This window comes from Danio rerio, chromosome 10, assembly GCF_052040795.2.
Source record: "Danio rerio strain M-AB ecotype USA chromosome 10, GRCz13ab, whole genome shotgun sequence".
Taxonomy (NCBI): domain Eukaryota; kingdom Metazoa; phylum Chordata; class Actinopteri; order Cypriniformes; family Danionidae; genus Danio; species Danio rerio.
The window spans coordinates 24,209,697-24,237,414 of NC_141030.1; the positions used below are offsets into that span (position 1 = coordinate 24,209,697).

Consider the following 27,718-nt stretch of genomic DNA (forward strand, 5'->3'; position numbering starts at 1 on the left):
ATTGAGAGATAATTTGTTATAACTTGCTTTTATTCAAAACATATCAAAGGTTTTGTTTAAAAAAAATTTTATCTTGAAGGTAAAAATACTCACAATTCTAGAATCACGCATATGTAGCATTCTCAATATTAATTTAGATGAACCCAGATTACATCCACACTTATCAAATTAGAGTTGAAAAATCTGACAATCCCCCCTTTTACCTCCTTGAGGGAAGAACTGGGAGTAGATGGATTTGAAGGTCTCCTCGTCCACCAGTCCACTGGGACACTCCTGTTTATCACAAACAAGACAAGAGCTTGAGGGAACTCTTTATCAGTGACAGGGCAAACTCCTTTCAGAGCAGTCTTACGTTTTTGAAGCCTCTGTAAAGCGACTGCAGCTCCTTCCTGGTGAACTGAGTCTGAGCCTGAAGCTGCTCTAGACCCTCAGGCTGATGGCGAACAGCGGACAGTTCCAGCTCACTGTCAGTGCTGTCTGTCAGAGAGAGAGACCACTGACACAAGGCCGAAAACAAGCACAACACATAGAATACACACACACACACACACGGCTGATTCTACAACTGCAGGAAAACTTGCTTTCTAGTGCCTTCGTTTAATCACAATATGTTACAGGCCTTAACAATATAATATTTTAATGCAAAATAATGTCTTATGTATACTTTAGGCAATTGTGTAGGATCATAATGTTTTTGAGAGAAGCTTATTTTAGTCTGTGCTTTTGATTCGAACTAAAAAAAAAGTGTAAAACTGCACACTGTTATTACAATTTATAAACCGTTTCCTTTTTGAATGTAGTTGAAAATGTATTATTAATAAGATCTGAAGCTGTATTTTTGGTAGAAAAGGTTATTTCAAAAAGATAAAGTTCACAAACCTTTGACTAGTAGTGTAGATGAAAATCATGATTTCTTATTGTTTTCATTTGTGTACTTTCTCCATCCATTTGTGGAATGTAAACATTTTGTTGTGCTTTTCTTTTGACAACATTATTAAATGTCTAAATAGTAAATTGATACAAATTTGTGTCCATTAATCTTGCAATAGCTCTTTTATTGTACCAAAAGCCAAGGCAACACTAGTATTAGTTGTGGCTGTATAAGTTAATGTTAGATTATGCATTTACTAACATAAACAAACAAAGAACAATACGTTAATTACAGCATCTATACTTATTTGTTATTGTTAGTTTATTAAAAAACAGTAGTTCGTTGTTAGTTCATGTTACCTCACGGTGTGGTAACTAAAGTAAACAAGCATGACTTTGGATGTCAATAATGCATTAGTAAATATTGAATTATGATTATTAAATGCTGTATTGTTCATAATTACTTCATGTTAGTAAATACATTAACTAACATTAACTAATCAAACTTTATTGTAAAGTGTGACCACAAATGTTTGAATTTTTTTTTTTATTATTATTTCACGGCTCTTAGTATGCCGGTCGAACCACTTCTCTGAATTTTCATTGCCAATCTTAGCCTATCGTAATGGTTTGTATTGGGTCAATTTTGAATTCTTTTTTACCATTGTAGAGCCATGGGGATCAGACAAATGTTATGTTACTTTAACACATTTTAATAAGTTAATCATGTCTTAACATGATATATATTTTTTTCAATTATAACACGTTTACCCTAAATATTTTAGTTAGTTTGACTGATGTAACATGGGATGACTAGAAAAAAAAAAAAAACAGTTCACATTGTTTCATTACTGCTGCCACAAGATCAAAAGAAAAATAGAATAAATCACTGATTACATTGGCTTGTTGAATTCTTTTTAAATACATGATTTATTTTTGTCATGTGTCTCTTAGCATTTATGCTGGTGATGTGGGATTTCTGACTTAAAGCCGGTTATGAAGGCTAAGTAACAGCACTGTAAACAAAAATAAGTTGACTCAACTCAGAATTGAAAGGCAATTTGCTACAGAGCTTTTTTGAGTTGACTCAACTTTCAACCCAAGTACTGCTTGACTTGATTTAAGTTGAGTAAACTCAAAGCTGATCGCCTTAACATTTTAAGTTGACTTTTTTACATTGTTACTTAGCCTTTATAACCGGCTTTATGTCAGAAATCCCACATTACCAGCAAAAATGCTAAGAGACACATGACAAAAATGAAATCATGTATTTAAAAAGTATTATAAAAGTAACAAGAGTGTAAAAGTAAAAGCTGACAATAACAGAATTGACAAAATACTCCAAAGAAGTCTAAACATAAAAAAGGAAGTTATTTCAATAAGATACTGATACACCAAGGCTGATCTCACAAGGAAATTTTTACGTCACACACACACAAAAAAAAGGCTTTTTGGTACAAAAAAAAATTGGTACAAATTCATTTGATTTAATTTGTATGGGGGATCCTTGTTAGGGGATGAGCAAATCATACTAAAATATATGAATGAGACAAATTAATGCAAACTAGCCAGTTTAAAAGCCAAGTTAAAAGCTGCCTGAGATTGTGTCGAAAACACTTGTGAACAGGTTTTTTACTTACATTTTAAAAAGCAAAATTGATCTTCAATCATAGAATCAGCCACATATTTGGGGTTGAAAGACAAAAGTGCAGGAGAGGATCATTTGAAAAGACGGACAAATGGGAGACTGGGAGAATTCAGATATCAGTGATTCTCAACTGATTTTAGTTCACAGGACAGAAATTTCACTGGAATCAAGTAGGGACAATGCACTCAATACCTACTCTAAATGGTTTAACTTTTCAATTGAATCAGACATCCTTAAGAGATAGTTCCAAACCTGCTGAGTTTCTTCTGAATGTCTCAAAAGAAGATATTTTGATCGTGAATGTTTGAAATCGGTAGCCACTGACTTACAATATTGTATTTTTTTTATACTTGTAATATTGCTAACATTCTTCAGAATTTCTTGTTTTTTTGTATTTTAAAAATACTCATGGTGGTTTGGAACTTAATTCAGGTCAGTTAATGCAAACTGCTTTGACTGAGATCTGCCTAAATTGGCTTTAAATAGCAAGCTATTTTTTTTCCTGCAACTTTTAAGAGACATTGGTTGAGAAGCGCTGATTTATTTGACATTTACTCACCATCTGTGATACACGAGACAACATAAAGAAGAATGGGAAGAGATTTGGAGAGGAAATAAATAGAAAGCAATGGGAAAAAAACAACAACAACATGTTAGTTGGATTGTTCAAAGATGGCATTAAATGAATATATTAGTTCATATATAATATAATTTTCAGTTTACACGCAGTCTGTTAACAATCAAAACTTTTCCTCTTCAGTTAGATGCTTCCACATGCAGTTACCTTGCAAGATATGTATTAACAGATTAAATCTGATTAATTAACCTATTTGACCACAAAATGTTGTTTATTTTAAATCCCTAAATTTGATAATTCCTGTGAGATAGACCTCAATCTTTCTTGTGTAAAGACAAAAAAATAATTTATTGTATACTCTGAAAACTGTCCATAATTAAATGGTCCAAAAATATTATTTAGAAAATGTCTGACTTTTATAAAGCCACTTATTTAACTTTAGATTTTAAAAGAATTTGTAAAATTATTCTATTTTTCTTTTATTATTTTCTTCTTCTTCTTTATTTAATAACATTTTCAATTATTTTTGGTAACACTTTAGTTTAGCTCACAACAAACCATTATCTAACACTACTAGCTTAATAAACTACTAATTAGTAAGGTAGTAGTTGACTTTAGGTTTTTGAGTAGGATTAGGGATGCAGAATAAGATCATACTTTAAATCTACTAAAGAACAGGTAATATCTTAATAGTAGGCAGGTAATAAGCCAGTAGTTAATAGCATGAATTGTGACCTAAACTAAAGTGTTGACTTATTTATTTTTAACTTTTAAGAGCTATTTTTATAATGAAATACAAATTAAAATACAAATTTTATAATAAAATTTTAATTAAGTGCATGTAAGTTTCTAAACTAGATTATTAATTTATTAAATTCATTTATCAAATTCAAATAATTAAATTACTTTTTTGTTAAAAATGCTCAAAGTTATCACCTAGCACTCTTTTATTTGGCTGTAACTTAAATGAAATAATTATAAAAGGTCATTTGAATTGAAACATTTTAAACTATTAATTAAATTAAGCACTATTATTTAATTCAAAACAAACTTTATGTGGCCAATTTTGAGCATTTTTAAAATCTAGGGTCAGTGAGTACAGTATTTTTCAGTTTTCAGCAAAGATGCATTAAATTTATCATAAATGTTCATATTAACAAATTCACAATATTACAAAATATTTTATATGAAATAAATGCTTTTCTATACATAATTTTGCATACATCAATGTGTTCCACGAAATAATTGTTATTGTGCTTAAAATAAGCGATCCAAAATGATTTCTTAAACTCCAAAGCAGCATATTAAAATGATTCAAGTTGTGTCATTTAAAATATTTAATTTAAAATAAATTATATTTCACAATATGTCAGAATTTTTGGTCGAAATAAATGCAGTGAGCGCACAAGACTTTTAAACAGTAGCATACTATACACATATCCGCTTACACAAATGCAAGTCATTTTAAATAATCTACTCTGATATAAACATCTACTACATCCATTTTCACAAAAAAAAAAAAATCTAAACAAAAAACAATGTCAACACCAAAATTCTTACCGTCCCCCAGCGATTCGCTCATGCCAAACTGCTTGAGCACCAAAACAAACATAAGAATCACCACAGCCACCGCAAACAACTCCATACCCTGAATCGCCATCACAGCCAATGCAAAATACACAAAACCCAGAGAAATCAAGAGCTCATGCTATGTTTGCTAAAAGCCAGATCAGCGGTGTTCCTTCCAGCAACAAGTTCTCAAAGTCTTCATTCCCAAACCAATGGTGGTTAACTGGACACTAGAAGGTGTATTGACAGCTATAAACAAACCACGGCTGTAAACGGGATGCTAATGTCTGTGTAATGGACACTTCTACAACTAAAACCGGTTGAAGCGAGGAGTTTCTTCACGTCCATGTGGAAACGTCCGGCAGCTTTGCTTTCCACAGAGTTTGTGAAAGCCTCAGACACTCCCTCTTTTCTCTCCAGCTGTAATGTACAGCGGTGATGAGCCAGCCATAATCTGAGCATCTTCATTTACTTACAGGATACACCAATACTTGTACAGTTAAAGCACTCTATAGTGGCCATTCGATAAACAACACAGGGTTGTTTGAAGCCATTTTTGGATATAATTTTGAGCAACCTAATGGGTTTTAAATGTTCGATTGGTGCATCAATGAGTTTTATTGTTTTAAATTTTTAAAACAATAAAATCTTTTTTTTGCAGTTATATTGTCATTGCATAGTGATAAATTAATAAAAATGATAAATAAACAATTGCATTTAAAAAATGCAGGGTTGATGTAACCCAACGATGGGTTAAATATGGCAAACCAAATGTAGGGTACATTTTGTACAATTTAATTAAAATTTAATTTACACTTCTTAACAAAACAGGTGGGGTTGTCCACATTGTACCCAAAACTGGGTTATAATGACCAAGCATGCTTTAGTGTAGCCAGTACATTAATAATAATAATAATAATAATGATAATGATAATATTAATGATTATTATTATTATTCAAACACATGTACAACATAAATAAGCAATTAATAAATGTTATTAAAATATATTGTAAATAAGTTTTAAAATTTAAAATAATAAATAAATAAATAAAAAGTAAATAAATAAACAAAACGAGTAAACAAATAAATAATAAATAAATAAAATGAGTAAATAAATAAATAATATTTAAATAAATAAATAAAATGAGTAAATAAATAAAAATAAATAATTAAATTAAGTAAATAATAAATAATAAGAAACAAATAAATAAAATGAGTAAATAAATGAATTAAAAATCAATCAATTAACAAATAAATAAATAAAAGGAGTAAATAAACAAATAAATAATAATTAAATAAAAACTAAAATGAGTAAATATAAAAATAAACAAATAAATAACTATTAATATGAGTAAATAAATAAATAAATGAACAAACAAATAATAATTAAATATATAAATATATGAATAAATAAATAAATAAATATATGAATAAATAAAATGAGTAAATAAATAAATACAAATAAACTATTTAATAATTGCAAAACATAAAATAAATGCATACACATTTTCAAAACACCTATGATAAATGAACACAATTAAAAAAGGTAAAACTTAATAAATCACCTAAATAAAATTTACTTTAAAAAATGCATTATTACACATTTTAAAAATACATTATAAAGTTACAAGAAAAATCAATCAATCAATATAAAAAAATCAATAAACATACAAATAATAGAAGTTAAATAAAAGACATTCAACAAACTTGATCAGATGTCAGACTCTGGCAGTCTGACCAGACCATCTAAAATTAAACTTGCCTAATAATGTTCATCCTCAGCATCTCTATGAGGAGATCTCCTATTAAAACCTCTATAAGGTATTGTGATGTTACCGTTTCAGTCTGCTTCACTCAACCTGCTCTTAAGTGTTTATGCATTAGCGGAAGGCCATTATGACTATTTTATGGCTCTTCCGTGTGTAAAAACGATGTGAAAATCTTGACTGTGCCTTTCTGTAATGTTTGCAGCTCTGTTTTCCTGATCAGCGTTTAAAATGGCGCTGATCCTGAAGTGCACTGCTGTCTGATGAGCACTGGAAGTCCATTATTTAACTCATCTGTCACAGTTATTTAATACTATTTCATATTTTTGATCAAAGGGGACATATTACTCCCTTCTTTATAGAATGTCAAATAAATCTCTGGAGTACACAGAATGTGGAGGTTTCAGCTCAAAATACCCCACAAATCATTTATGATACTGTAGCTAATCAAAATTCTCATTAAAAACAGCATTTTTCTGTGTCTCTTTAAATGCAAATGAGCTGCTGCTTTCCAGAAAACAGCTGGCCTTTACACGCTTTCATTCTGACACTCCAGAAACAACAAAACAAGTGATTCTCACAAGTAGTTGCCATAAAGTTGATTAATAATAAGCTGACCCTTGCTAATAAACGCTATTTCTTAAAACTCTCTTATCTTCACTTGCACATGACTATACAGTGCAAAGTAAGCATGTAAGCATGCTTAAGCATAAATCTAAAAACAGCTCAGGTCTCTGTGAAGACAGTCAGAGACAATAGCTATGTTTCCATCCACTTATTTTTATGTGCATTTTGGTAATGTAATGTAATGTTCATTGCATGATGGCATCCTCTTCTGAGGTGCAAGTTATTTATTAAATAAGGAAAAGATTCATAAAGCTTCTCCTACCGCAGCAAATTCCGTTTATACTGCTGATATTTGGCATCAGATAATGAGGAAGTGACGATTTTGTTCTCTTTGACTTATTGGATGGAAACGCTGCTTTATTTGCACGTCTTTTATGTAATAATCCAGTTTTGTGCATAAATTTAGTTCACATCTTTGGATGGAAACATAGCTACTGGTAACTTTAGACAGATGCTAACAAACAAGCTTATTAAAAAGTCCCTACTATGGTTTTTTGAACCATAACACAGCGGAAAGTGAATGAAAACATTCAGCTGCCATTTAAATCCAAAAGTGCATTGTGTATAAAGCTGTTGTCGCTCTTACGCAACCTTGGGAAAAATTTAACCCCCTTCTCCCAAACAAAAATCACTTTTACTACTTAGTGATAAGGCTGTGTGGAATAAATACTTTAAATAAAGTTCATTTTCACAACAATACCACACTATAGCCCCGAATTTGTGCTGTGTTCTAATCAGTTTACTGATGAACAATATGGCTGCGTCCGAAATCGTATAAAACTCGAGTTGGTACTACATTTGAATATGACTTTACTACACGACTGTTAGAAAAGTACGTTCTATATAGTATGAACATGATTAGTATGAATGGAACTCTGACCATACAACATTTATCATTATTATATGACCTACCCGCATCAGTTGCGCTACTTCACTCCTCATCCACAAACTTTTCGCCTACTGTTTTTCGAACACTATGAATTTGGCTGAAACATACTTCTCTGTTTGCTTACTGTTTATCACATATTATATAGTATGGACTTATGTTTAAAGGGTCACGAAACACCAAAACACATTTTTTGAGCTGTTGACAGTCGTATATGTGTCCCACACTGCTAAAAACACTATTAGGACACCTATATTTCACTAAAAAGTGTAAATTGGTTGTTTTTGCTTTATTTCAAGCAAATTCGTACTTCCTGTTTGAAACGAATTTTTGAAGCTGCGTCACGGTCATGACATAATAGCGTGTATTCCAGCGTGCAGACTGGGCGTCTGTGCCAGAGTGAGTCTTATTACGTCTTACAGTGTGATGCATTAATGCATGAGTAAGGCTTGGTTTAAACCAATCAGCGCGCTCAATTGTGCAACTTCATTAATATTCATTGCTGTCAGAGTGTAGACGGCAGAGACGCCACGTTGTGTTGGCAAAACAAGCGTGAAGTGTTGCTTTTATTGTTTGCTGCCGTTAAGTTTTGTTTTCATTTTCTCTCTGTGAGAGCGCAGACTCACGCGTGGATTAACAGTGTACGCGACGCGCGACAACAATAACTTACGTGTCTAAGGAGGATTATTGTTTACCTGAGAGCTGTTCTCATCTGCAAACGCTGAGATCTGGATTCGCTTGTAGTCTCCTCTTCATAAAGACGCGGCTCTAGTTGCTGTGGATTGTCCTGTCTCTACAGATTTGGTAAGTGAGCGACCAGTGCTCTTTGTTTATTCAGTTCGTATTTTATTCGTATCAAACAAACTATTGCACCAGCGTAAACAAGTTAGCACTAACAGTTACAACCAAACTATAACCTCGTGTTGGATTTTGTGACCGGAATAACACACGTGGCTTTTTGACGCTACCTGCCGTGTGCATCTAAGTTTCCGGGAAATGCTTAGTTTTTTTTTCTCTTTTTTGCCGTGCGGTATCAAACATTGCATGAAAAATACACGCTTAGAGCAGATCCTCGAATCAAATATCTTGTTTGTCGGGAGGGACATGAATGAATTCCCTGAATGAAAGAGCCAAACTGCAGTTAAAGTCCACCATTTAATAATTTGGCAAATAATTCGACAACAGATGTCCATGTAAACACAGTCACATTGTCCGCTATGGTTGTGTGTTTTGACTCTGAAATTTAGCGCGCCCAAATAGACACTCCCACACCAAGCCTCTTTTCTTCCTCCGACACTCCCCCCTAAACAGAGCTGGACACGCCCACTTTTCTGACTTTTTCCAAAGCAGAGGTGTGAAAACACCCTGCTGAAACGAGGGGGTTTCATGGCCCTTTAAGGCTGATTTATACTTCTGCGTCAAGCGCAAACATACGCTACACATATGTACACTTTGTGCACCTCTCAAAAAACTTAAAGTCGCAACAACACATAGTGCAAGCTCTGTGATTGGTTGGCTTGGTAGCTGTGACTAGTGTGGGTGGGACCAACAGCTACGCAAACCTGTTGATGTGAATGTTTACAAATCGTCAGTTTAGGATGATAAGGTTCTATCTGACATTTTTGTCAAAATTGAGTTATTGACATTCTTATTATATGACAACTTATTTACATTATGGGATGTTTTTATCAGTTGTTTACATTTTAAGACTATTTAAAAAACAAATGATACACACATACTATTTGTTTGAAATGCAAAAACTTTGATGCTTAATATCTCAAAATCATTCAGAATGCAGTAAAGTAGCTCTAGATGGAAACTGGTACATTATGTTTACCTTATAATGAAAGTTGTTTATTCCCGCTTGAAAATGAGCGAGTTTTAACTATAAACATAGCGTTCAGAAAAACATAACACCTGCGAAGAAACTTGACACAGAGGAACATAAAAACCTACTCCCAGCTAGCGTTTGTGAAGTGCTATTGCAGAGCAACACAAACAGCATGCAGAAGTATAAATGCACATCTACACTCTGATCACTCAATGCAGAAGTATAAATCAGCCTTTAGGTTATGCTTTTGGCATTTCCCTCCATGTAACAAGCAGATGTCCTTAGAGTACAATGCTTCTAATGCATCAGACCAGTGAATCCAGCTAGTGTAATCTATCTAATTAATTATTGCCAGCCAGCATTTCTATCTGTAATCTAGCCAATCAATTATTTTCAGCCAGCATTTTTATCTGTAATCTATCTAATTAATAATTTGGTCACACATTATTTTGATAGTCCATTTGTTGAATTTAAGTTACATTGCATCTACATGCCAACTACACATTAGATTATAAGTAGACTGTTAGGGTTCTGGTTAGGGTTAGGTTTAGTGTAAGTTGACATGTACTTGCAAAGTTTCTTACAGTGAGTTAAATGTCTGTTGAAGGAGCAATATCAACAGATATTAAGCAGACAGTCTACTAATACTCAAACGACCATCAAAATAAAGTGTTACCAATAATTTTCAGCCAGCATTTTCAAAGGAAGCTATACAAAATGCCAAAACTATACTGGATACCAGAAGTACTTTTATTTTTATACTTCAATTTGCTAGCTTGGCTTGCATAGCTTTCATGTACATTTTTATGATTCCATTCTCTGTATAGCCAACTGTTTCCAAAATAGTCGTAATCTTTAAATAGTCTTTAAAAAAGCACTGACTTCCTCCACAATGTAGTCTGTATTTAAATTATATTTCTGTAGATTCCAGCTTAATAAACTGGTTTAACTGTATATTAGATGGAATAAATTGTTCTGAAAATTATCCTAGAGATATAATTCCCCAATATCTTTATAGTTATAGCAGTGGCGTGAAATCAGCCTGCTGTTTAACATTCAGAATGATTTTTAAATCTATGTTTATAGTTATCAAATTTGGTGTGAACGACCCTTATCATTTAATTTTAAAATGGTATTAGTTTATCCTAATATGTGAACAGTGCATCAGAGTTTAATCACTAAAACATGAAAAAGTTCAGTCATCATAGGCCTGAGTGCAGGAGGGGAAATATGATTGCTGATGAGTTTGCACTTATTAATGCATGAGTTTAAAGCGGGCACCGGCATCAGAGAGTCGGGGCAAATCAATACATAAAGACAAGACACAAGCCTCAAGCTTGCCAGAAAAACTAACTTCAAAACTCTTTGAACTCTGTCTTCAACATCTGTCTGCAAACAAGAAATCTTAAATGTCCCCTGAAGTGGCTTTGTTGGATGTGGGACTGCAACAGCTTCAGATACTAGAAAGCATTTGATTGGTCAGAATTGATGAAAGGATGAAATATGAGGTGATGTCAAAAATTACTGATCCATTTTGGCAGAAGTGATATACAGATTTGAATACTTATATCTTATTAAATTAAGTAATTGTGTAACTCTTGAATTTCAGTAGTTTATAGATAAACGTAAAACATTTTGATAATGACAACCAAAAAAACTTTACTATTTAATTCGAGGTGACCTTTAAGATAAAAACCTGGGAGTTAATTAAAACTACAGAAACAAATGGAAGATACTTGTAAATTTGCGCTAATGTAAACTTGAAAACTGAAGTATATGCTGGGCTTACATCAAAAAATCATTTTTCTTTTTCAAAATAAACATTAATTGAAATAATTTCTTTTAATTAATGTTGATACCAAAAACATAGTTAGCATTTTTGTGTATGATGTACTAAAATGACTAAAACTTAATACAAAAATTATGAAAAAAAAAAATGAAAAAAAAAAAGGGTGACGCAGTGACACAGTAGGTAGTGCTGTCGCCTCACAGCAAGAAGGTCGCTGGTTCGAGCCTCGGCTGAGTCAGTTGGCGTTTCTGTGTGGAGTTTGCATGTTCTCCCTGCGCTTGCGTGGGTTTCCTCCGGGTACTCTGGTTTGCCCCACAGTCCCAAGACATGTGGTACAGGTGAATTGGGTAGGCTAAATTGTCCGTAGTGTATGTATTTGTGCGAACGAGTGTGTATAGGTTTCCCAGTGATGGGTTACAGCTGGATGGGCATCCGCTGCGTAAAACATATGCTGGAAAAGTTGGCTGTGGCAACCCCAGCCAAGCCCCAGTTAATTCCCCTGTGGCAACCCCAGATTAATAAATGGACTAAGCTGAAAAGAATCAAAGAAAGAAAAAAACACAAAAACATAAAAAATACTAACAACTGCTCTTAGTGTGAAGGTGTATGGAATACTTTATAAAACATTTGGTAAAAATTTTTTAACACAGGTATATTTCCTCTGTAAATTATTATATTCATTCATCTCGCCACAGAGGGTCACCACAGAGGAATGAACTGCCAACTTATCCAGCATGTTTTTACACAGCGGATGCCCTTCCAGCCGCAACCCATCTCTGGGAAACATCCACACACACTTATTCACACTCATACACTAAGGACAATTTAGGCTACCCAATTCACCTGTTCCACATGTCTTTGGACTGTGGGGGAAACCGGAGCAACTGGAGGAAACCCATGCGAACGCAGGGAGAACATGCAAACTCCACACAAAAACACCAACTGACCCAGCCGATGCTCGAACCAGCGACCTTCTTGCTGTGAAGTGATCTACTGCGCCACTGCGTCGCCTAAATTATTATATTCTGCTGCATATTCTGTTTTGTTGTTTGTTTTGTTTATGTTTTAACATTCACACATCTGTATAAATTTAAAATGAAGTTACATACCAACGTTATGCATTTATTTGCTGTTTTTTTACTCACTGTTGTACAGTATGGCTGTTTATTGGTCTATTTTTTCTTTTTTTTACATTTTGTATCTCAATTTGTATGTTTAAAAGATTAAAAAATGAACAATAAAAATGTAAAAGATAAGTATACAAACAAAACATTATAACATAGATTGAATTTGTGTACAATTTAATAGTACCTAATGATGCTAAAATAAAATGGATACACAAACAAGGTATAATGTAATTTCATGCAAAATATTAGAACTGTTTAAAAGTCTAGGCTCTTGCACTCAGGTGCTGCATTTATTTGTTAAAAATACAGTAAAAACGGTAATACTGTGTTAGAATATTATAACAATTTACAACAAATGTTTATATTTTAATATATAAAATATAATTAATTTTTGTGATGCAAAGCTGAATTTTCAGCATCATTACTCCAGTCTTCAGTGTCACATCCTGTCAGAAAACATTCTGATATGCTGATTTTGTGTTTATAAAACATTTCTGATTATTGTGGAAACCAATACTGTGTAAAAACGCATTTACTTGAAATAGGAACTCGCACACTTGGACCAGTTTAATTTCTTGCTGAATAATAGCACAATTTAAATCAGCCTGACCCCAGCCGTTTGAATGACAGTGTATAATGTAACATATAGGATTTATTTAATGTGATTTGCAAACTGCTGCGCATGTTTTTCATGAGCAATGCATTACAGTCTTTATAGTATGCATGAGGGTGAATATTATCTCAGGGGAGTGTCTCCATATAAGTGATTAAAACCCAGCACAGCTCTTAATTTAATGGCCTTGTTGCTGAAACAGCATTATAGTCTATGATTATACATCAAACATGAGGGATTACTTATAGACTTCTTGGGTTTTTAATGTTGAGCTTTATTTTGGTGGGGATCCTGGGAGAATATTTAGCCTGTACTCATTAATGCACCCTGAAAACCAATAATGGTGATATAAATGTTTGAAGAAAAGGATAAAAAGCACAAATGGATAGTTTTTAGTAAAGAGAAACCTCAGTAAGCAGAAACTTTAAGATTGTTTGCAAGGATTAATTTCTACATTCAATATGAAGTATTGCTAACATGCATCACTAAATTGGTTCATGTCTCAATGCTGACGAATTTAATGCATACATAATATAAATCTATGAGATATATGTTTGAAAACACAGAAGCTAAGCGTAACAACGCTTTATTGGCTGGATGGACTTAGTTCAAATTGGTTCATATTATTATGACTTGAGCATGCACTTCTAAAAATAGGTACAAGAGCCAGTTATGCATAATTCATTTGTGATGATGATTTTGTTAAAAAGGTTAAAACATGGTGGAAGTTGATATTAAAATATATATTAAGAATTTATAATGATTGTATTATCTAAAATGCCTAATTTAATAATTAACACAATTTAAAAACTTTTACTTTGTTATTTTTTTGGCTTCCGAAAGTAATATGTCATTAGTTTGTACGTTTAGGTCATGTTGCTGTCAGGGTTCTGCCACTTTGGTCTTGTAAATTCTTGTTTTGGTGGCAGAGCTCTGACACTACTCCATGTCTGGTCCTGTTTCTGTCTCTGTGTGCGCGCGCGTGCCGTCGTGGGTGTACGCAGAGTGTGCGCGCTGCCACTTGATATGGCCGCGCACGCTCTGCGTCCCTCAGACGCGCGCGCTCTTGTACTAGTGTTTGTGTTTGTTCTGTCAGCAGCGCGCTGCTTTATTCTCGGCGCCTCCGTCTAGTTGGATTCAGTTTTGGTTGGCGCTGAGATGAAGCATGCGCGTTGCTTATGTGTGAGCGCACGGTAAGGTGTTTATCTATCGTGTGCTCGTGTCTTGCGTCTCTTGTCAAAGCACGTGGCTTGGTGTTTACATTGTGGTCACGTGCTTTTGTCGTGTGCTTCAGTGTTGTGTTTGTTGTCATGAACATGCAGTTAATGAGTTCTCTCATTGGCTGCATGTTCTTGTCCTGTTAAGTGAGCGCATGGCTTGTGTTGTCTCTGTGTCATGCGCTCTCCCGTCTATTGTCTTGTCCCACCCTCCTTGTTAACCCATTATTAGTTAATTGTGTTCACCTGTTTGTGTGTTAATTTTCTACAGTTTATATACCCCTCACTTTTGCTGTCCTGTGCCAGTTCGTCATCACATGTCGTTGTATGAAGTCTTGTCCTGTTGTGTTTCCAGTCCTCAATCTTGTCAGCCTGCCCAGTCCTGTTTGTATGTGTATGTATTTTTGTTAATGTTTTCCCCCTCGGGGTAGTTTATTTTGCATTTTATTTTATGTTTATAATTTAATAAATCCCCCATTTCCTGCACTTGAGTCCTCGCTCCTTTTTCCCCATTTTCCCATTCACACCCCTGACAGTTGCAGCTATAGACGTTGGAAGCAACACAGTTTTTTGACCGAGCTCCATCGAGTTTACTGTACCTTTGTATTTTTGTTTTGCATATCTTCAGTAAACCCTTTTAAAAAGAAGATTCAGTTTTACTCACGTTTTTTCAAATACTGGTTGTTAGACTAGCTGCAAAAGGTGGTACAGTACATAAGGATGTGCACGAAAGGTGTGCCACTACAATAGGGTTCTTTAAAGGTTTAAATGGTTCAAATGGTTTACTGACCCTACAGCATACATTTTTATGACCATTATTTAGAACATGTCGCTTCAAAGTTTCACGGCAGCGTGTTATTTTATCACAACTCTTAGCCATGATTATTTTTTTGGGTTCCTTTTTCCCTGAATACTGTTATGAAAAAAAGTTGTAGTCAGTATTCTGATTCTTAAATATGTGGAAGAACATGTTAGCCTGGAGAGATTAGCTGCTTGATTTACAACATGTTAATTCGTCAACTTCTCACAAAATACATGAAAGTAATTGGCTGTTTAACTGGGAGAAGAAAAGAGTAAATGTTATATGACCTAAACATTGTATGTCTCATATGAATAAGGCCCATTTTCTATGTTTGAAATGAATAAATATTACTACCTCCTTAGACATCAGCAAACCATGGCACAAACCGTATAATATTATGTTTTGCTAGTACTTATGAGTTTTTATTTGTTTGGAAACACTTATCATGTGTGATTTATATCAAGTTATTGTGGGAAAGCAGATTTGGTTATTTAAGCAGAAAAGATTATTTTCTTTGATTAAAGAAAGTTGTAACCAAAGCCAAAATTACAAACCTGCATAAAATGAAATACACCAAAAGTTTCACTGAAATAATCAATTAAAACAATAAATAAGCACTTTGCATTATTTGCATTAAATTTGCATTAAAAATGACAGTGATAAACTATAAATAAAATGGTTTAATAAAAAGCACATGGGACTTAACTTAATGGTGTTTGGATGGTGTTATGATGAAACTGTGGAGAAGGCATGAACATGGATTTTATGGTTCTTAAATGAAAACTGATGTCAAAAATGCCATATCAACCTGCAGTCCAAGACTGGTTACTCACTGAAGCTAAGTAGGGCTGAGCCTGGTCAGTACCTGGATGGGAGACCACATGGGAAAATAAGGTTGCTGTTTTAAGTGGGGTTAGAGATGCCAGCAGGGAGCACTCAACCTGAGGTCTGTGTGAGCCCTTATACCCCAGTACAGTGAAGGGGACACTACTGTCAATAGCCGCCATCTTTCGGATAAGACGTTAAACCGAGGTCCTGACTCTCTGTGGTCACTGCATTTTATTTTATTTTATTTTACAAAGTACTACTGTTCACCTATAGCCTGCCCAGATTTAAATTCATAGCCATTCATCAAAAGTGTTGTCTGGACCTGAGATTTTTTGCGGTTTTAACTGAATACTCCTGGTTTAGAGTATGCATAAATCACCTACTAAAATAACACCTCACATTATAACAATAAAGATGAAGTTGAAATGTATACCACTTTATGAGGCAGTTCAGCACACACTCACAGTCTGTGTGTGTAACTGTGTTCATGAAGGGCGTCTGTATCTGTTTGCCATCTTCAAAGACACACTGCCATCTGTTGGGCTCAAACTACAAAGTCTAAGGAGTTCAGCTGGATTTTGATGACTTGGGATTCTGCTTTTGTTTTTGACTCTGATCTAGTCGGTATTTTTACCACTTCTGGCGTCTCTCTCTTTCCCAAACAACAGTTTCATCTTTGTCCATTCTTCAAACATACATTACTATTTTATTTTCTATAACATCAGGTAGAATTCTTTCTAGTGGTGGTCCATCAGAGGAGGCAGATGCTTGTTCCTTCACAAAAAATTATTTATTGTTCTGGACACTGCCGGAGGACTTTGAAGTCAAAAGGGTTCAGACACACATATAGAGGATGTACAGTATATGCTTCTCGGTTGTTTTCTTTTCTTTTTCTTCACCTGATGCCCACAACAATATTTGACTTGTCCAGATATTTTATGTTCTTACTTCAATATCGGTTTAAAATTAAACCTTCAATTGTCACTCATGAGGCACATAACAACCTGAAAGAACTAAATTGTTTTTATATTCAGGTGTGAGTCCTGCTTAAACCTAGCATTGTTTGTGTGTGTATGTGTGTTTACAATAGTGGTAAGTTTTACATTAACGCAATTATTTTTTCAAATAATCAGTTGTATGTACTTATAATCCACTGAAACCAATAAGTTTAATATCCCACTGCTTATAATCCTTCATATTCACTAATAAAAGGAGAAGTATAAGGCCGTTATAAATGGTAGACAAACAACAAACAGCGTTTGGTGCTTAGAGGCTTACACAATGAGAAATTGGCCTGATTTTAACAACATCCACTCATACTTTCACTTGTACAAGGACAAAGTTTGAAGGCTGTCAGGAGTCCCAGATGGGGTGAAGCAGAATCACATTTCTGCACCTGATTCAGCAGGATATTTTGGTCACTGCCGGAAAAAAAAGTCCCCTTCTTAAAGTGCCCTTATGCAATTATAAAGGTTCTTATTTTTCTTTTCGCTTCACTTGCATTTAGTTTACATCCATCCAAGGTCATTAAACCACTATAACAATTATAACTACAAAGCATCAGCTTATTTCTCACAGTGTCTGAAAGAGTTCATTCATGGACTCAGTTTCGCAAAACCCTGCCTTTCAGTGAAACACATCTGATCTGATTGGTCAGATTTGCCAGTATGTTGAATTTGGTTTACCAGTTACAGTCAGAAATCAAGCATCTTGTATCATGCCTGCCTTTCACAACACAGCTATATGAACAGTAATAATGGCATTGGATTTTAGTATATTAATTACAGCTCAATTTAATTCATACAAAAGGAATTTACTTTACAGAGCTCCTGTAAACAACAAACTCCTCCAGGTCTCAGCTACAACACTGCATAATGGTCAAAATAGATGTTAGTCAATTTTCTATTAGGCCGAACTATTCACTTTGCTTAAACCATAGGTCTTTACCTCGATTCCTGGAGGGCCACAGCTCTTCACAGTTTTGCTTCAACCCTAATCCATCACAGCTGATCCAACTAATCAAGTGTTCAAGACTATCAGAGACTATTAAGCAGGTGTGAGCTGGAGGTGGTTGGGAGCTTAACTATGCAGGGATGCATTTCCCAAATAACAACATAACTCGCGGCTGAATTATCATAGTACTATGCATCATTTGAGAAAAGAACGATGTAGTGTTTCACAGAACCCAGAGTTCCTCTGTCACAGATCCATTATTTGAACCACATTATTTATATTTTAAAAACTAGAAAAGAACCCCATACTTTCTTTGTGTAAATTATATTGTTTTACATGCACACGCATTTAAAAAAAATCCAATATTAGTTTTGATAAAAACATGCACTCATTTTCCATATTAATTGAAATACATGTAAACAGCAGATATATGGCATATATGTTTCCTTTACAATTATTATTGAGAACATTCCATATTGTATTCTAAAACATAAAATCACTAAAATGTATTCTAATATCATATAACATTTAAATCATATAAATAAATAAATTAGGCAATTTTTTACGAAAAAAAAATTAATATTTATTTTTATTAGGAAATGAAAAATCCTACTTTAATAATAATATTAATATTATTTATGATGATGATGATGATTATTATTATTAAGTAGGATAGTTTATTTATTTTTTGATTATTTTTTTAAAAGTCTACTTTTACAATTTGACATGCAAACCACTGCAGAAATGTTCTAACCAACAGGCCCATGTCATATACAGTAGACTACATCTCTTAATAAATAACAAACTATAACATAAAAGCATTAATGTATGCTATTTTTTTGCATTTACAAGCTTTGGAGCAATGACTGCAAAAATATACTAGCTTTGGAGACATAACATAAATTCCGCTTAGCTGTATTTAAAATGACATCAATGTTTTCAAAGAGCACTGCGAAGGGAGCGCAATTGTGAACATGAAGATCACTAAAACTGAACAAAAATGCAAAAATTTACAATTTAAAAAGGAGGTGTGGCGCTTAACCCTGCCCCTAAACCCAACTGTCATTGCGGGATTAGCAAATTGTACTAAATTGTACAAATGAGATTGTACGAATTAATTCAAATTAGACACTAAATTAAAGTTATTCGAATACCACTAGAACGAATTGCCGTGAGATTGTGTTGGATACTCTCATGTCTAAGGGTGCTTTCACATTTGTAGTTCGGTTTATTTGGTCCGGACCAAAGGCAACAAATGATACTTTATTGCATTTTCTGCCGTCTTTGGGTTGTTTTCACACCACACTGATTGCTTTTTTTCCGAACCAGTTGAAAAGAACCAAAATGCAGTCATCTGACAAAACCCACATAACTCACTGGCCAGATGTTATTGAACACATTTTCTAAACTGCTTTTCGATTGGTCAGAATTTACATTCGGGAAGATGCCAATAGAACTCCTGCAAGTACACAAACGGGCAGACACAAAATGTCGCCTTTGACTAAGGAGCTACCACTGCGCTGGCTGATTGTATCCCTGCTCATAGTATACTAGTTTGTATATATCACTTTAGACAAACTATACATTTCAAAAATGAAGCACAGCTGCAGTTGAAAAACAATGTTTTAAGCAATTGCAAACGGCGATGGCACACTGCAGGTCACTTCAGGAGGCATGAATTCATTTAGCTAAACTGCGACATAGTTATCTTCAGGAAATATTACCAATGATCCATCAGGTAATGTTTTTACCACTCTCTCTCTGTTGATAAATCGCTGTCAACAAATATTTTTCCTCCATATTCCATACTGCACAGCGCATTGGCCTACAGCAGCTGGATTAGTCCAAAAAGGCACGATACGTTTTGCAGTTGGGTCAGTTTTAGTTCGGATCATATTCTCACCACTAAAAAAACGCTCCGGGGTTTGTTTAAAAGCGTACCGAGACCACCTCTTCAAGAAGGTCTCGGTATGCTTTTTTTGGTCCGCACTTGAGTACGATTGCTACATTCACACCTGCCCAAACAAACTGCACCAAGAGAGAAAACGAACTCTAGTGCGATTCAACCAAACTAAATAAGGCAGGTGTGAAAGCACCTTAAGTTGTCTGGAATGCAGCACAACGTCTATCCCATCAGTGTTTTTATGCTATTTAAAGTCCACATGAACAGGAAAAAAAAAATAGAAAGTGCATTTTCAAATTTCAAGGACAAATTACAGAGCAAACAATTGTTTTCCCTTGAATTGTTTGCCACAAAACTAGCAATGTGAGCTAACAAAATCTTATGATTAGTTTTGATTTGTACTTTAAAAACTACTTTTCCTGGTTCAGAGAAAGCCTCCAGCTTTGAGCTAGCACTTTAACTAACTTGGTAAAAAATGGATATTTGGAGACCTTTTCTATTGACAAACAGATATATTAATCATCACACGAAAAGAACTATCTGAAAAAAAAAAACATAATAGACGCACAAGACAATCAGTCTGAAGGGTGAATGTTTTAGTAAAGAGTTTCTGCATATAGAAGGAGAAACTAGATGACACTTCAGACAGTGAGAAGTGCTGATGGGACGGAGGGTTTGAAGTGAACTGGGGTCTCAGTCCTGCAGTTGTAGGCGCACACACATACACGCTACATTACTCACTGTCTGCACACACAAGAGAGGTGCTGTGTCAATTATTTACAGCGGATGTTGCAGCTCAGACACGCTCTGTCCTTTCCTGAGCTCCCTGAGTGTCCTGACACAAGTTATAAATTAAATACCATACAAACCTTGCATTCTGTAATAACAACCTCTCTGTTATCACAGAATGATCATTAGGCACAACTTTGCAATATTACTGAGAGAGGGGAGGATCAGCGAAAGAGGATGAAAGCAAAAATTGAGGAGGAGGGAAACAGGGATGCTGTAAGGACAAGAAAATATGACATCAGATTGAGTGTCTAGTGAGGCGGTGTTGCCTTAAGCAGAAGCAGCACTATGTTAGATAGTACACAGTTGTTTGTTATATAATGCTTTTTTATTCAGCAAGAAATAGTCATTTATCAAAAGTGTCAGTAAAGACATTTACAATGTTCTTTTTCAAATAAATGTATTCTACTGAAGAATCAGGGAAAATATTATTTATGCTTGGCACAAAAACAATGCAAAGCAGCACAAATATTTTCAGCAAAGCTAATAATGTTTTTTTAGCAGCACATCAGCATATTAAAATTATTTCTAATAGATCATGTGTTGCTGATTCCATCATAGTAATAATTTACATTTTAAAGGTTTAGTAGGTGATCTGCCAAAATGCTAACCGGTTAGTATAACTTTGAAACACAGTCCCTCCCCTGCCATCCAAAGTCATGCCTCCTGAAATCACGCGCACCTTAAAGATACCAGTAGAAAATCCGCTGGGTCATGTCATTCGCCAGTTAGAAAACTTTATAGTACTTTATAATACTACACTTGCAAATGAACAACTATTATATCTAGCATGTTTTCAGTTGTGTAGGAAGCAAAATTTGTCACAATGTGCAATATTTCATGTATGCAAGGATCACTGGTCTCACTCTCATATAGCTGTATATAAGGCTTTGTCCTAAAGCAACTACTGTGTGCTTAGTGGTTGGCTGGTAGGGTGCATTATTACTAAGTGTAATTCCTGCACATTGAATCAAAAACTGAAGTACTAGTGTTTGAACCTCCAAGTGTCAGTGAATCTACAATTAATCAATTAGGTTTGCTCAAGCCTAAGGTCCACAGTCATGCAAAAAATCTTGGGAGTTATCTTTGACACTGAGTTAAAGTTTAACAAGCAAATAAATTCAGTTTTCAAAATTTCTATCAATTAAGGAACACTGCCAAATAGAAGCCTTTTCTGTCTTTTACAGAGTTGGAAACCTTCATCAATGTTTTTATTATGTCCAGATTGGACTACTGCAACTCTTTGTATTCAGGAGTTTCGCAGGCTCTAATTGCACGCCTGCAGCTGGTTCAAAATGCAGCTGCTAGGCTTTTAACTGGCACAAAAAAAAATTCTAGTATCTCACCAGTTTTATCATCTCTTTACTAGCTCCCAGTCCAATTTAGGATTCAATATAAGTTATTGCTATTTGTTTTTAAAAGTTTAAATGGTCCGGCACCTATTTACATCACTGAGCTTCTTCACTGGCATACTTCATTGAGGCCAATCAGGTCGGAAAACAAGTTTCAGCTAGTTGTCCCCAAGACACAGTTGAAATGAAGAGGTGACAGGGCTTTTTTCTGTCACAGCCCCCCGTCTGTGGAATGGTCTGCCTTTACATATCAGGTCATGTTCTTCCCTTGGTGCTTTTAGGTCTCATCCAAAAAAATCCCCTTCTGTCTCTTGCTTTTTGATTGCAAGTAATTGATTTTAATCTGTTTTATTTATTTTGCTTAATTATATATAAGTATAGATTTTGTATGCTGGTCTTTTTGTACTTTGATCAACATCTGTTTTTTTTTTTATGTGCTAAATAAATAAAGCAAACAAACAAACAAACTAAGCCATGCATGCTTTTTCAGACCGAATATACAAAGTAGCATGGTAAACAATAGGAAGCGCATCAAAGGTTGTCATTGTTTAAAAATGAATCAATGTGATGGGAATATAAAACCCACTTCACAGTTCACCTCAGTTTTCAATAGTGCTTTTTTACTTATTTTTTGTTGTTAAACTAAAAAATTTACTTATGAAATTTAAAATAGTTACATCCGTCTTTTGCTGGAAGAATTTAGTGGCTGAGCAACACTTTCGTGCATATAACCCATTCATAAAACAACACAATCTACATAAGCTTTGCGTGACTAAGAGTTTTAAAGCATAACATAACCTGTCTAAAAGAAATACTTCAGCCACGGTGTCATCCTTTCTCCAGTAAGGTTGGGCATCGTTTGGGGTTATTTTGATACTGGTGATAAATCAATACTTTTAAAACGGTACCAGTGCCAAAACAGTGCCTGAACTGATACTTTTGAGCCACAAAATTATGGTAGATGACTCTTGAAAAATCATTTATTTGACAAAATCTTTTAAAAAATAATTTGAATAGTTTACATTTTAAAGTTTAAAGTAAACATCAATTCATATTTTATATATTTGAATTACATTAATATATTTCCTTTGATCATTTGTTGGTTGGCATGAATTTAAGACTTGCATTATGAAATTACATTAGCTTACTAACCTGTGGAAAGGCTGTCATAAAAATACTGAACTTCTTTTTTAGGGTTGGGGCTTGTGATTATGTTTACATGGTTATCAGTAATCTAATGATTTGCCTTAATCTGAATAAGACAATAATATAATCAAGGTGTTTACATGAGTTGCTTTTTAAATGTTCCTTTCATGATTCCGTCTTACATGTTAGAGTACATAGATCGAGTAACGTCATTGCGTCACCACGCTATCCATGTTTCTTCCAGAGTTTCATGTAATTTCATTTTTTTTTAAAATTTTTTTTACTTTAACTGCAGTTACACTTTCATTCAGAAACATTTCATTCGTGCCTCCATTACAAACAGGTATTTGATGCAAGCATTAAGTAAGGACTGGTGGAAGAGTGCTCTTTTGATGGAATTTGATACCGCACGTTGAATGGAAAGAGAAGACATCCGCATTTTGCGAAGCAATTGTCTATGGTCCTTTAAGGTGATCAAAAATCATTGTTTACATGGTAGTCTAGCCTATTATTCAGAGTATTGTCTTAATCATATTAAAATCGGAGCAATGGTGTCCATGCACATAGTCACTGAAAGTTCCAGATGATATTGCAAGCTTTCAGAGACATTCCTCTGCCTTTAAGTTGATTCCATGAGCCCTCAAATGTGTCATTAAGTTTGACTTGTTTACCCCTTACACGCGACTTTTGTAAAGCATCTGCTTCATGTTGCTGTGTCAGAATCCTTGCTAGTAAAATATGCTTTAGAACACTTAAGCTGCTTTTCCACTATCGTGCCAAACCGTTCTAAGAACACTTCGGTACGGTTACGGTTGTTTCTCCACTGAGCCTGGAACGGCGCGGCACGATTACAAACCGTTCTTGGCCCGGAATTCTCGGTTAGACAACCGTGCTGAACTGTGCTGACAAATTCTGTGTGTTGACGTCGCGACTCGGTTGCTAAGCTACCACAGCTGGCTCAGCAGAAGCGCGCTAGCCATCAGACATCCTCAATAAACTACAGTACATTTAAAATAAAATAATGATCCAGGTCTAAACGATACAGTTTGAAAAGGGTTTTAAAACCATAGAGCAGTCTCTGGCAGAGAAGTGAATAACTCATCACATTCTTACGAAGATATTTTATTCATTAAAGTTATTATTTTATTGACTTGAATACAGACCTACTTCGCCTGCCTGAATGTGAGTTTATTGCACGCAGCGCTGTATTTCACAGCACCAAACTCGCTCTGATCCGGGAGAGACATGCCAGCGACTTGCGCTGCTGACTTTTTTTCCTGCTGCGCAACGAATAAAGCGAATAAAGTCACGCTTTGCATCGTCGATGTCCAAATTCCACAACAACATCACCCATGAAACACGAACTGGCAGACTCTTTAAACAACGAGGAAATAATTGCACTTTTTAATTCAAAGCCAGGACAGCTTGTTAATACCGGCGAGACCACCTGAAGGACGGCGTGTTCGTGTTGTAATGTCGGCAGTCCAAAAGACTTTGCTTGAAAGCTTTACGGAGCGGCACTGTAACTGTCCAAGGTACTGTTGTATGATTTATATTATAGCATATGCACTAATAAACAAGTCAAAAGAATTAATGAATTAAATAAATATGGATTCTTGAATGTCAGTATTGCTTTTACTCAAAAAATATCAATATGTTTTGACAAATGTTTTATAAAAATAAAATGAGCAATTTTCATCATTTCAGCTATAGGCAATTATATGATTCAGTTATACATAAGTTATATGACATTTATGAGGCATATAACATGTTTCTGTGTTTTTGTTTTTTTGTGGTGATCTTTAATATAGCTACGCAAATATTTTCTAAAACGTCAAGCAATAATTCGCCTACAGCTTGTTAGTTAATTATGAACACAAAAATAATTATAATAATGAAAATAAAATGATCAAAATAAAAAGATAATAGAGCAGCATTTTGCTAAATATAATAGTGCTTTATATGCTTTAAATCCTGCTATATATTGTTTCATATTCGTTTTTATTTCACTTGCTGCATTCGTTATTTAATGTTTGAATAGTAAAACAAAAAACAGCCATCGCTTAATTGGTTTCATTTTACCATCAAAATGTAGTATATTTTATATCATTATCAACTTTTGATATAAAAACGCAGTGTAATTTAATTAATTGATAAAAAGGAAATATTTATGTGCTGTGTATTTATTAGTGAAAGTGCCCGCTCACCTTTGACAAGGCCTGTCCAAAATTATATTTCTGCGACTATAATGCAAATGCACTATTATTGTAGTCTTATCATTGTTTATTTTTCTGTTATGTTCAGAGATTTTAAATATTATTTATTTCCCCTCCAATTATTTTCAATCATCACATTACATTTTGGTCATTTTCCCTCCAAATAAAATTTAGCAAGAGCTGCGCAACATATAAATAAATAAGGGTGCACATTTAGCACCCCTATTTGATAGAGCGGCATAACAGTGTTTAGTCACATGGTTGCTTTTGCTTTTATGAAAAAAAAAAAATAGTTTCGGCTCTTATTTAACTTTAATTGAACAAAGGGAGCCGTTTACATTGCGTTACCAAGGCAACTACTGATGCGTTTTGTGTAATGTTTTAAAGAGCTTTGTCGCAGCACGACAGTGGAAAATGAAACCGTATCCGTGCTGTCTGGCCCGGTTTGGCACGGAATGGAACAGTTCTGTTTAAAGAACGATTCAGCACGATAGTGGAAAAGCGGCTTTAGTTTAAGCAAATTTGATGAACCCGATTATGCAATATTGATTCAGGATTTACAAAAAAGTTAATTAAGCATTTGTTTTTACTGCTGTTACTCAATCGTTTACGAACATGTGCAAATGGTGGATCTGTCTGCGTGAACAGGGGTGCGCAGATGTATAATTCTCCATTTGTTGACAGACAGTTTGGGCTACTTTTCAGAATTATGGGAGATGTCAACCCAACAAATTTCAATTGGATGAACAAATTTTAGTCTTATGCCTAACTCAGAATATAAAAAGACATATAAATACATTTAGATCATTTATTTTAATCAATACTATTTGAATGTGAAGAGACTTTAAAACCGGCAACGCAGTGGCGCAGTAGTTAGTGCTTTCACCTCACAGCAAGAAGGTTGCTGAGTCGCTGGTTCGAACCTCGGCTCAGTTGGTGTTTCTGTGTGGAGTTTGCATGTTCTCCCTGCTCCGGTTTCCCCCACAGTCCAAAGACAGGTACAGGTAAATTGGGTAGGCTAAATTGTCCGTAGTGTCTGAGTGTGTGTGTGTGAATGTTTCCCAGAGATGGGTTGCGGCTAAAAGAGCATCTGCTGCGTAAAAACGTGCTGGATAAGTTGCCGGTTCATTCCGCTGTGGTGACCCTGGATTAATAAAGGGACTAAGCTGACAAGAAAATGAATGAATAAATGAGACTTTTAACCAGCACAACAAAAAGTGTTTCACCCACTGCACTTTTAACATATAGAAAGCAGCCATTTTAATGATAAAAATAACAATAAATAACTATTTTTTGTTTGTGTTGTATTAACATAGCTTAAATTAAATAAATTTAATTAATAATTAAATTAAATATCATAATTCCTGAGAGAACCAATAATTAAATTAAAATGATTCATTATGACTAATCTAAATCCTCAGACGAGAAAGTAGAATGCATTCTGTTTGCAAAACCCCCCAAAAATCTATCAAATTACTGATCAGTGATTTGTTGACATTTACTGGCAACCTAGAGTCAAAAGATTTAAATAAATAAATAAATAAAATAAATCTCTTCACATCACATCATTTTTGTCAGTCTAGTATGGACCTGTGATATACAGTAAAAAAGTCTGTTGATTAACCAGAGCTTTCAAAATTCTGCTCAACCAATCAGATTTCAGAACTAACTTTCTGTACAGTGTTATGGATTATGCAGTTTAAATATAACATGAATTAATGCAAACCTTATTAGTTATTCTTTGCAAAATCCTATATGCATATACACCACCAGTCAAAAGTTTGGGGTCAATATAATTTTTACATGTTTTAAAATACGCTTAACTTGCACACAAAGGCTGCAGTTATTTAATTAAATACAGTACACATTGTTAAATTGTGAAATGTTATTACACTATAAAATAACTGTTCAAAAGTAGGTTATAATTTAAATAATTTATTTCAGTGGTTTTAATAATGAATTTTGAGCTTCGTTACTCCAGTCTTCAGAGTCGCAATGATTCTTCAGAAATCATTCTAATACTAATTATTATTGTTATTATTAATATTAACATTATGAGTGATGTAATAGTAATAAAAGCAATAATGACTGAAGTATGAATTTAATTTGTAGCTACATACAATAAGAAAGCAGTTATTTAAAAGTGTAATAAATATTTAACAATTTAACATTTTGTTTTACATTTAATAAATGCTGCCTTCATGAACA

The 27,718-nt window shown here is 34.3% G+C and overlaps 1 protein-coding gene across 3 annotated transcripts in view; it reads right to left on the reverse strand.

Annotated features, from left to right (window-relative positions):
* Positions 1-27,718, reverse strand: part of kcnip3b (Kv channel interacting protein 3b, calsenilin) — a 47,133-nt gene that overhangs the window by 8,445 nt on the left and 10,970 nt on the right. Inside the window, 3 exon segments of one of the 3 annotated variants that reach the window (NM_200782.1) lie at positions 204-273; positions 353-477; positions 6,409-6,411. In NM_200782.1, the coding sequence (NP_957076.1) occupies positions 204-273; positions 353-477; positions 6,409-6,411 (198 nt within the window). 3 annotated transcript variants of the gene reach the window in all.